Source organism: Protopterus annectens, chromosome 11.part0 (assembly GCF_019279795.1).
Source record: "Protopterus annectens isolate FY-2018-M chromosome 11.part0, PAN1.0, whole genome shotgun sequence".
NCBI classification, from domain to species: domain Eukaryota; kingdom Metazoa; phylum Chordata; order Ceratodontiformes; family Protopteridae; genus Protopterus; species Protopterus annectens.
The window spans coordinates 1,111,828,250-1,111,840,643 of NC_056745.1; the positions used below are offsets into that span (position 1 = coordinate 1,111,828,250).

Genomic DNA, 12,394 nt, shown 5'->3' on the forward strand with positions numbered 1-12,394 from the left:
CCCAGATTTTGTCTGCCTTGTCCATCTCCATGCAATTTAGTATACGACTAAGAGATATATATATATATATATATATATATATATATATATATATATATATATATATATATATATATATATATATATATATATATATATCTGATGTTTGTAAATCTTTATTAATTCCGTACTGTTAGGATTTCGGTTCCATCCTAGGAACCTACACGGCCGTTACCAAGCTCGTGCCAGCCAAAAACTCTCAGCTAAGACATACCCACAATGCCCCTCTCGTAATCTCTCCAGATCTCATTCGCCTTGTTCCTCGTTAGACGTGCCAAGCCTTCTCTCAGCTAAGTGTTAGCTTTTTGTGTTTTTTTTTTTTTCTCTATTCTAGTGTGTTGTAAGTTTTTCTTGTCGTCCTTTTCTATCTCTACTTTATTCTCCTGACTAAGCTCTACCCACTACCTTGGGTAGTTCTTTGTACCATCGTTTGTATTACGCCCTCTCTCCCTGCCTTAGTAGACCCTCTCTTACCTTTGGTATTTCTTAGTACCATTGTTGGTACTCTTTTATACAAAAAAAAAAAGGAAAGAGTGCTTTCTCTTTTCCTGTTATTTAGTTTTGTTGTGTGGTTAATGTGGTATACTCTCTATTATGGCAGATAAGGTCAAGCTTGGTTTCAAACACTGTGATAAGTGTGGGCGTAAGTTGCCCAATTCTGACACGCCCGGTGTGTTTACTGTTTGGGCATTGACCACCTTAATGTTTCTTGCAACATTTGTTCTAGCTTCAGTAACTGTACGTTGGCTGAACGCAAGAACAAACTTATCCTCAAGGGTATGTTAAAATCACCCTTTGTGGAGGCTGTATCTGGGACAGAAGTCTCACCACCTCCTAATCATAAAGACGTTAAAAGACCAGGAGAAACAGAGTCTTTCAGTTCCGACGTCCCCGTCCTCCTCAGAACCGAGTCGACACCGGGCCTCTCCCTCGCCGTTGGCACAGACAACTTCGGCACCAGGGTCCTTGTCTTCTCCCTCGGTGCAACCTTTGACTTTGACTCCTTCCACTGTACCGACCTCGGCACCATCTCCCATGGTGCTGACCTTGTTTGTGACAGAAGCCCTGACTACTGTGCTTGTATCAACACTTTCCCCGGCCATGGTGCTGTTGTCTTACACGGCTCCTCTGGTAATGACTCCTTCGGTTCCGAAGATCGAGCACCTTCCAAGAACTAGATATTCTCCTTCTTATGATCCCTTTTTGGGACAGCAATTTGGTCCCTTTCTTGAGAGACCAGACTCCCCATCGACATCGTCCTTCAGGTCCACCAGGACCTTTTGGAACAGGATGTAGTGAGGGTTGTGGACCAGCTTCTGGCAGCTTGAGGATTAACCACCCAGACCAGGTCTTCACTCCCCCTTGGAGCGGAAGCTTTCATGGCATATTCTCATGTCTGTCCTTCTCCGACCTCCACCCAGGTTTCGGAGACTTCCGTACCGATGGCCATCCCAGTACATACTGTCTCAGCGCTAATAGCGGAGGCAACCCTGTCTGCACCGATTACACTTCGCACCATGGCTCCTTTGGAACTGGGGCACTCTCAGAGCAGTGATTGGGCTGTTGGTATTGTGGTACCTAGTTGGGCGCCAAATTTTTATTTTTTTTTTTCTGTGGTGCCATCTACGGCCACGGCTCTCCCAGCAGCTGCCGATCCTCTCACCTGGAGGCGGGCTCCTCTGGGTGGGGTGTGACCCTGGTTCCAGGGTTGTCCTTCTTGGTTCCAGGCTCCCATCCCTCCTCGGGTGGGTCTGCTTTCCAGGTGATGGAGAGGGTCCTTGCTTCAACAGGCTCGCAGTTGACACCACTGGCATCGGAACCAGAACCCCCCTCTAGCTTGTCTCACCCTCCTACTCTGGAACCTCGAGCATGGGAGCCACAAGGCTTGCCCTCCCAGGGAACCCTCTCTCCAGATCCCTCTTCAGAAGATCCCACTGGGGAGCCACCCCGGAAGAAACTTTACAAGAGGAAGCATCTTGATTCGCCTGAAGAATCCATCACTGAATACACTGATTGCGATGAAGGAGAAGGGTCCCCACGGTCTCCCCGGAAGACGAGACATTCTCGAGATCCTCAAGCAGAGGGGAGATTGGAAGCCCTCCAACATTCTTCGGAGGAATCTTGTGTTCTTGCAGGCTTTTCGTGCTCGGCCATCTAGTTCCTGGGTGACCCCACCAGCAGATTAGCTCATTCAACTTATTGTGCAGCCTGTCTGGAAGGCCACGGACAACATAGAACCCGTCCCCCGGAGGCCAGATAAAATTTTGTCCACCCCGGAAGACCAGCCCAATTGGTCCAAACAACTGGTAGTAGATTCCATGGTTGTGGCAGTGGCCACCAAGAAGGAACTGGCGGAAGATAGTTTCACGGTTCACCATCCCGAACAGGGAGTCCCTGTCTACGGACAGACTGGGGATGCGGACCTACGCTTCAGTGACCTTTGCCATCCGGTCACTAAATTACCTGGCACACTTTACTCGCCTCCAAAGAGACCTAATTTCTGAAATATCTGCCTTTTTTTGGAGGTACTGCCTGAGGAGGTGCGTGATACTATTGCCTCTCAGCTAGCTACCTTGGAATCCTCTCAACTCCTCAATGCGCTTCATTTCTCACACTACCGAGGGGGCAGCTCCAGCAGCTGCATCGGGCATCATTATGAGATAACATGCTTGGATATGTTTGTGTGACTTCGCAGACCCCTTTAAATCTTCCATTGTCAACGCGCCTGTTGACGAGTTTTCCCTTTTTGGTCCCAAAGTAAAAGTAAGAGAGACGCTTTCACATAGTGAGAAGGACGGAAAGACCTTGTCTGCTGCGGGCATACGTTTTTCCACCCCCCAGAGGTCCGATTTCAGGAATCGGGGGAGGAAAATTGTGGTTCAAGAAGTCCCAAGGATCTTTTCATGACACTCGTGATGAGCAATCCCCCCCCTGGGGCAGAGGGGGCAACTCATTTGGAAGACTCCCCTTTCAGGGCAGTGGGGGGGTCCATGTAACCAGGGTGCTAGAGATTCCTTCTCTGCCAGACCCTTCCAGCGCTCCTGAACAGCGGCCCGATTGCTTTCCTGTGGAAGCAGTCGGTCAATTTTCCCTGCGCCTACAGGTCTGGTAACTCATAACAATGGATGCGTGGGTGCAGAGGATATCCAGAGGCTATCATATCCCTTTTGACCTCACCCCCAGAACTGTGAAACTAATCCCCGACTTTCCACCCAGTCAGAGGGAAGTTGCAGCCTTAGAAATCGAAAAGCTGCTAAGAAAGTGTCATCCAACCGGTCCCACCAGATCAAAGAGGATCCGGCTTTTACTCGAGGTTATTTTTAGTGCCAAACAAAGACAGGGGACTGGAGACCAATCCTGAATCTCAGTTTACTAAACAAATTCATCAAACCTCAAAAATTCCGGATGGTCACAGTGCAGTCCATTCTCCCCTTTCTGGGGAAGGACAACTGGATGTGCTCTATAGCCCTCCAGGACGCATATTACCACATAAAGATGGACAAATGCTTCTGGAATTTCTCCGCTTCTGGCTGCTTGCCAATCATTACCAGTTCAGGGTACTGCCCTTTAGTCTCTCGACAGCCCCCAGAGTGTTCACCAAATGCATGGCAGTCATAGTAGCTCATCTCTGACTAAAAGGATGCCAGGTGTTTCCATATCTAGACGATTGGCTCCTTACAACCACGTCCAGAAATCTTCTCAGTCTCTCTTACACTCAAGGTCTTGCTCTTCGCCTAGGTATCACGATCAACATGGACACATCGCACATGTCTCCATCAAGAACACTGGAATTCATTGGAGCGATCTTCGACACAACGTCCTGTTAAGCTTCCCTCCCTCCTCACAGGCTATCAAAAATAAGCAAGCAGATGCAAGTCCTCCTCCCACAGATATTTGTACCAGCATGCCTTGTACTACAACTTTTGGGCTCTATGGCAGCAACCATTACCTTGGTAATGCTGGCAAGGTTGCACATGAGAATATTGCAGTGGCTCCTCTCATCACAATGGTCTATCTTAACTCACCCACTTGACCACATGATACGCCTTACAAATCTTTGCAAGAAACAAATGCTTTGGTGGATGAAGCCAGAATCAAATTTTTAGTATCAACCATTCTGTCTCCCCCAGCCCAGGGCCACGGTGACCACGGATGCTTCCCTGTTAGGGTGGGGGGGCATTTCAAGGGAAAGACGGTCCAAGGCACCTGGTCCCCCATGGAGGCCAATTTGCACATAAATGTTCTGGAATTGCGGGCAGTTTTCTTAGCATTGCAAGTGTTCCACCCATCCCTTCCTTCCGGGACCATTGCAATTCAATCGGACATGTCAGTCATTTGGTATATCAACAAACAAGGTGGGAACCAGGTCTTGCCTCCTGTGTCTGGAAGCCATGAGAATTTGGCATTGGGCGATGGCTTCCAACTACTTTCTAATAGCAATACACATTCCCGGGAGTTCCAATCTTATTGCGGACAATCTGAGCAGGAACATTCTGATACCTCACGAGTTGTCCCTCAATCCTATAATAGTGGATCAGATCTTCGCTGTTGAGGCAGGCCTTGCTGCAACCTGTTTGCTTCTCCCCTAAACAACAAATGCAGAAGCGGTTTTGCCCTGGTTCCCCCTCAGGAGGAGTCACCGAGGGATGCTTTGATGCACGATTGGCCCCCGGATCTGCTGTATGCCTTTCCCCCATTCCCCTCATCCCAGAATTCCTCCAGAAAGCTCAAAGGTTGAGAAGCAAAGTGATCCTTACTGCCCCTTATTGGCCCCGTCAAGTCTGGTTCCTTTTCCTATAGCCTCACCTGATTCACAGCCCGTGGATCCTGGATCAATCCCAAGGTCTGATGTCTCATCCTCCGGGACTGATTCACCCCAGTCTCCACAGCCTCAAGCTCACAGCTTGGATTCTCCACTTCCGATGATTGCCAGACTACCTGATATTTCATCCCCTGTTCGTGAGATTCTTCTGGCGTCGCACAAACCTTCCACCAGAATAATTTATTCTAGTAAGTGAACTAGGTTCTCTAGATGGGCCAAAAAACATAACATAGATCCCTTTGCCATGCCTGTTCAGAAGATCCTACTATACCTAACTACCCTTTTGCACACAGGAGCTTCAGTATCGACAATTACAGTGCATTTAGCAGCTATTGCAAATTTTCACAGTGGAATTGACAATTAATCTGCTATGTCACACTGACTGTGCAAGACCTTCATGAAAGGAGTATTACATATTAAACCTCCGTTCAAGCCTCCTATAGAGCCATGGGACTTGACTTTGGTGCTTCAGTCGTTAACAAATTCTATTTTGAGCCTTCTAACTCCTGTGATATAAAATTTTTGTCTTGGAAAGCTCTGCTTCTAGTAGCCCCTACCTCAGCGAGAAGAGAATCTGAGTTGCAGGCTTTGAGTGTCAAGAGACCTTACTTGACTTTTCATAGGGAAAGAGTGTGCCTACGTACTGACCCCTCCTTTTTGCCCAAGGTCATTTCTGGTTTTTCCATTAATCAATCTAGTGGCCTGCCGGTTTTCTTTCCTCACCATTCAAATAGAGGGTAATACCTTCTGCATACCCTTGATGTTCATAGGCAACTTAATTTCTACTTGGACAAAACTAAATCTTTCAGGAAAACGGATAAATTGTTTGTGGCCTTTACAGGACCCAGATTGGGTAAGCCTGTTTCCTCTTGGCTCAGAAATGCCATTACTTTCATCTACCATGAGAACAAAGTGTCCTTACCTTCCAAAATAAAGGCTCACTTTACTAGATCGATGGCTACTTCAGTGTCTTTTCATTCCTGAGCCTCTGGATGATATCTGCGCAGCAGCAACTTGGGCAAGACCTCATACCTTTTATAGGTTCATAGGTTGGTACTAGGGCTGTCGGCCCTAGGGCCTATACAAGCCTAGCCATAACAATTCCCTGGCTATTTCTTCCCAGAATATTTACTTCCCTGGTCCCCTGTCTAGCAGGGTGACTGACGTGATCCCTGGGGTGAATTTCCTATCTCCCATCGAATCGTCAAGGTTCCATTCGAAGATCACTTATTAGAAATTGGATCTAGCCTCCAGGGGACGAGCATCTTTTGGTTTTTATGGTGCTCAGGAATGTCCTTCCTTAGGGCCATCCAGGACTCAAGTAGCTGGGGACTCGGTCCTAACAGTAAGGAATGAATAAAGATTTACAACATCAGATAAAGAAGGTATGTCTTACCATAACGTTCCATCCATGTTGTAGATCTTTATTCATTCATTTACTTCCTGCCCTCCTTCCCCCTGCCTGGACTCCTGGTGGACTTTAGGATTTCCTTTTAGTTAAGGTATCTGCTCAGACAGAGCCTCCTGCTATCACTATTATTACTTCTATACTATAATAGCGGGCAAATTCAATCTGAGACTGAGAGGGGCATTGTGGGTAAGTCTTAGCTGAGAGTTTTTGGCTGGCACGAGCTTGGCAACGGCCGTGTCTGTTCCGAAGACGGAACTGAAGTCCTAACTAATTAATGAATAAAGCTCTACAACACAGATAGAACATTATGGTAAGACATTTTTTATAGATATAGATATAGATACAGAGATATATGTGTGTGTGTGTGTGTGTGTGTGTGTGTGTGTGTGTGTGTGTGTGTGTATGTGTATATATATATATATATATATATATATATATATATAGATATGTATATATATATAGATATATATATATAGATATATATATACACACACACACGTGTGTGTGTACATATAATATGTGCATAAAGGCTCCCAGACTTCCTGTCTTTTTTGTTGCAGGACATTTTAAGCCTAGCTAAATTTCAAAGGAGAGAATCAGACCCTGTACCTTGTCTGTGAGTTGCACCTTAACCATTATGCCAACCCACAAACCCTATATAGTGATAGTGTGTGTATGTTTGTGTGTGCAGATTATACACACATGTACATACATACACAGGTAGGTGTGTGTGTGTGTAATTTACAGGTGTCATTGAGGGGGTTGAATGGTGAGATCATCTCGCATCTGATTGAACAATGACAGCTTTATTTCATTGTGCGATCATGAACAGTGGAAATCAGGGGCTTGCCACCCCCAAAACTATTTTCAGTTGTTGGATCGTCCAGTTTGTCGATTTTATTATTCAGCTGTCGGTTTGAGTTTATGACCAAGTGTCTCACTCCTGTGTGTGTAAAATAAGCTATGTACAAAAACACACACACTATATCTGAATTATGCAGTTACTATAATTTTGCAGTTATTTAGATGTTAGAGTAAAAGTACAGTACAGGTATGGGCCTAATATTTTCTGTTATCCAGTATTTCTTCATTTGCTTCTTGAAAACATAGCTGCCTTTTGTAATGAGAGTTGCTGTGTGAGGAAAGTTGATTTCCTTAGAAAGTCCATTTTGACTGACCTTAATATCAATTAATTCTAAATTGGCATAGTGTGTCCATATTCCTTTGTTCTTTTAAGTCCGCCTTGTCTTTTTCTACGTTGCTGGGTAAAAAAGGTGCTACTTCTGGCAGTACACAGTTATGAGGCAGAGAAGCAGCCCTGGATGGTATGCTAACCCTTTACTGAATATAAACACACGCATAAAACACCCTGCAAGCATATACCCATGGACAGTTGAGATGCTTACCACGTCATCTCATTATGTTTTTGTGGTGTGGAAAGAAATTTAGGACCCCAGAAGAAACTGAAATGGACCCAGGTACGGCATACAGCCTGCACGGAAGGTACTCCCAGCTGAGAATAGAACTGTAGAACTAAGTCATGTGATGCAGCAACATTAATCTGTGCACAACTGTACAGTGAAGAACAATGTCTGAACATTAGTAAAGGGTTATAAACATATGACCAAATGACGTGGGCATTCTACAGAAGGGCCTCACTGAGACAGATGCCTGGTGTCAGAGCCATGGCTTCAAGCTCAATGCCAAAAAGTGCAGTGTCATCCCCTTTGGTAAAAACTCTGTACCCATGAACTACCACATAGGCAGCAATCTACTTAACACCGAATGCGTGATAAGAGACCTTGGGACCCAGGTGGACAGTAGTTTCTCCTTTGATAGTCACATCGCCACAGTAGTCAGGAAGTCCTTCTGCGTGGCACACCTCATCATAAAGGGGTTCTTATCCAGGAAAAAAGAGGTCATTGTTCCCCTCTACTCGTCACTCATTAGACCCATTGTAGAGTACAACGCCCCTTTTGGAATGTACCTCACAAGACATCTGCAGCAGCTGGAAAGGCCACAGAAGTACCTGACAAAGAGGATTACTGGCCTCAAAAAAAATGCCCTACACTGACCGCCTCAAAAAAACTCCAGCTTTACTCCGTAGCATATCGCCTACTCCGAGGTGATCTCTGCCTAACATATAAAGCTATGTCAAACCCAGAGCTGTTGTATATGCTACACCTAAAGAAATCCCAATCCCTCCAAGCTACATGTTCTAGGGACCTAAACCTTGTCACCACAATAAACAGGACACGCTGGAGGGATAGATTCCAGTCCCAGAGACTTCCTATACTCTGAAACAAGCTACCCATCTATGTCAAGCAAAGTTCTTCATTAGCACTCTTCAAGAAAAATCTTGAGTGGATGGGAAATAGGAAATACACCCCAGGGATCACTTCTGTGTGTCTGCTGGACAGTGGCACAAGAAAATAACTTTCTTGGGTGGTGTAAGCTATGGTACCTTGCTGGCTAGGCTTATGTAGGCCCTTGGGCCGATAGCCTATTATCTACCTATGATCCTATTCCAAAACTGAAGAAAAACAAACGGTCAAAAAACAAACCAAAAGGTTCCGAACCAGCAGGTGTAAAACTCCAAAGGTTTATTAGGAAATGTAAAAGTAAAACGCTTTTCGTCTCCCTTAGTAGGAAGACTTCCTACTAAGGGAGACGAAAAGCGTTTTACTTTTACATTTCCTAATAAACCTTTGGAGTTTTACACCTGCTGGTTCGGAACCTTTTGGTTTGTACCTATGAACCTATGACCTTCAGTGAAGGAGAAATATGGTAGCTTTGTTTTAACTTGATTTTAGAAGCATGACAACACAAAACTCTGGAAACAAATCTTTAATAAATTGGATTGTAGTTGCAGATCATAGTAGTGCTGGCTGTATTTTCCTGGGCTCATTAGTAGTCTTTAAATACATATATTGTACGACGGTAGGTAGGAAAATTAAAGTAGCCACTGTAAACTTGAACCGTGTTTCTTGGTGCAATTTGTTAGACTTTGAATGTCTTGTCTGTGATGACCAACCATTTGTTTGATATATTGTAATTAAATTATCAAGTCTTACTAGACTTGTTTTTCAGAGGTGAGGTAATGAGGACTTTGCTTTGGTGTGATTTGTTCAGAGATCCTGATATTCAGGCATAAGTAGTGGCATAGAATCCTGTATATGCCAGGTGTAGTTCAGTCGGAGCTCAGGACAGTAGTCTGCATTCAGTAGTTCCATTGTTATGGGTTAGTCTGCTGAGCCTTCTGTGAATAAAGCACGTTTCCAGCTTATGTATTGGCAAGTACAGTTGATTACACATAATTGTCTTGTAAGTTTTAAGGTGTATGGTGGGCCTCTTTAAAAGACACTGCTGTTATTGGTGATGGAAGGTGTCTACAGTGGATACAAAAAAGTGTACACACCCCTGTTAAAATTCCAGGTTTTTTTGATATAAAAAATGAGACCACAGTAAATCATTTCAAAACTTTTCCCACCTTTAATGCGACTTATAACCTGTACAATTCAATTTAAAAAAACAAATCTGTTGGGGGAAGAAATATAAAAAAATAAACTGATAATAAGCTGGTTGCATAAGTGTGCACACCCTTAAACTAATTGTTGAAGCACCTTTTGATTTAATTACAACATTCCGCCTTCTTGGGTAGGAGTCTTTCAGCATGGCACATCTTGACTGCAATATTTGCCCACTCTTCCTCGCAATCTGACAGATTCGGAGCACTTTTGTGAGGGCATCTCTTGTGCACAGCCCTCTTCAGGTCACCCCACAGATTTTCTATTGGATTTAGGTCTGGGCTGTGGCTGGGCCATTCCAACACTTTAATTTTCTTCTGGTGAAGCCATTCTTTTACTGACTTGGATGTATGCTTGGGGTCATTGTTGTGTTGAAAAGTGAAATTCCTCTTCAGCTTTCTAGCAGATGCCTGAAGGTTTGGGGCCAAAAGTGATTGGTATTTTGAACTGTTCATAATTCCCTCCACCATAACTAAAACCCCAGTTCCAGCTGAAGAAAAGTAACCCCAAAGCATGATACTGCCACCACCATGCTTCACTGCGGGGATGGTGTTCTTTTGGTGATGTGAAGTGTTTTGCGCCAAACGTACCTTTTGGAATTGTGACCAAAAAGTTCATCCTTGGTCTCATCAGACTATAACACATTTTCCCACATGCTTTTGGGAGCCTTGATGTATTGTTTTGCAAATTTTTGCTGGGCCTGGATGTTTTTCTGCTTAAGAAAAGGCTTCTGTCTTGCAACCCTACCCCATAGGCCAGACAGATGAAGAATACGAGAGATTGTTGTCACATGTAGTACACAACCAGTACTTGCCAGAAATTTCTGCACCTCTTTCAGTGTTGCTGTAGGTCTCTTGGCAGCCTCCCTGACCATTTTTCGTCTCATCTTTTCATCAGTTTTGGAGGGATGTCCAGTTATTTTGCAATGTCACTGTTGTCCCATATTTTCTCCACTTTTTGATGACCGTCTTCACTGTGTTTCATAGTATATCTAGTGCTGTGGAAATTATTTGTACCCTTCTCCTGACTGATACCTTTTAACAATGAGATTCCTTTGATGCTTTGTAAAATCTCAGTGAACCATGGCTTTTGCTGTAGCAGGCAACTGAGTAAATGACAGGAAAATCCTATTAGGACAGCTGAACTTTATTTGGGGTTAATCAGAGTCTCTCTAATTGATGGCAGGTATGTACCCAAGAAGACTGAATGCCATAGTTAAATCGAAAGGTGCTTCAACAAAGTTTTAATTTAAGGGTATGCACACTTATGCAACCAGCTTATTGAAAGTAAAGTAATGTCTTTTGGCTTTTCCCGGTTAGGGGTCACCACAGCGGAGCCCCGGTCCGCTTATGATTGGCAGTAGATTTTTTACGGTGCTGAGATGCCAGCCCGACACCCAGCCTTCAAAGAAGGCACACCCATTCACGCATGCACCTACCTGCATGTCTTTGACGTCAATTGACCACGGTGATGACATGCAGACTCCACACACAAGGCGCTCCAGCCGAGAATCAAACCGGAAAACCTCTTTCTGTGAGGTGACAACGCTAACCGCGGCCCCTTATTGTACATTTTTTATTTTTTATATTTTTCCCCTAACAAATTTGTGTTTTTCATTTGAATTGTACAGGATATAGGTCGCATTAAAGGTGGGAAAAGTTTTGAAATTATTTATTGTGGTCATATTTTATATCACAAAAACCTGGCATTTTGACAGGGGTTGTGTACACTTTTTATATCCACTGTATGTCAGCAGACTGAACTTTATTTAGCTTGCTTTTTGCAGTTTCTGATTTAGTAACAAACGTCCATAGTTCTGTAGAAAACTTTTTCTAGACATTGTGACAACTTTTCATTTTGTTTTTCTCTTTTCTAGTCTCCTAAAAATAAAGTCAAAGAAGCTGTGAAGAAGGCTATTGATGTTGGATATCGCCATATTGATTGTGCCTATGTCTACGAAAATGAGAATGAAGTCGGAGAAGCAATAGATGAGAAAATCAAAGAAGGAGTTGTAAAGCGTGAGGACCTTTTCATTGTCAGTAAGGTATGATACCGTTAGCATTTTTTTTTTCTATATTTAGGAAATATTTACTTCAGATGTGTTAGACATCTGGAGCATGTTTCTCACATTTGTTTCTCACATTATGACACTGGTATGTCTGTCTTTAACAATACAATGTGTTGGTGTACATTTTTAGGTATGCAAGATTGCATAGAAAGCGTGTGTGTATCGTGTATAGTACAAGGAGCTCTGAGATTATATTCTCAGAATTAATTGAAAAAGACAAATTTATTAAGATCTGGTTTTGCTCCAGAGCATAAGCAGCAAAAAGCTAAACCAGCTTTAAAAGCTGTAAAACTCTCAACACTTCCGCACCTCTTTGGAATGTTGCTGCACAAAGCATTTTACATCTTTTTAAACCGGTACAGTATCTAGATGCACTTAGCACTACCTCATGGACAGAAGCAATGCTGTAAAACACCTTTTTCTACTCTTGCCACACCTTTCAAAGCTGTGCGACAATTAAATCTCCTGAAAGCTTTTTCTCTCCCTCTCTGCACCTGATTGTGCATTGAGCATGTGAAGCTCAAAGC

The 12,394-nt window shown here is 43.8% G+C and overlaps 1 protein-coding gene across 1 annotated transcript in view; it reads left to right on the forward strand.

Moving 5' to 3' along the window:
* The window catches only part of LOC122815718 (aldo-keto reductase family 1 member B1-like), a 547,809-nt gene that overhangs the window by 64,912 nt on the left and 470,503 nt on the right, over positions 1-12,394 (forward strand). The window contains exon 2 of the mRNA XM_044088466.1: positions 11,676-11,843. Coding sequence (XP_043944401.1) covers positions 11,676-11,843 — 168 coding nt within the window. The remainder of the gene's footprint in view (positions 1-11,675; positions 11,844-12,394) is intronic.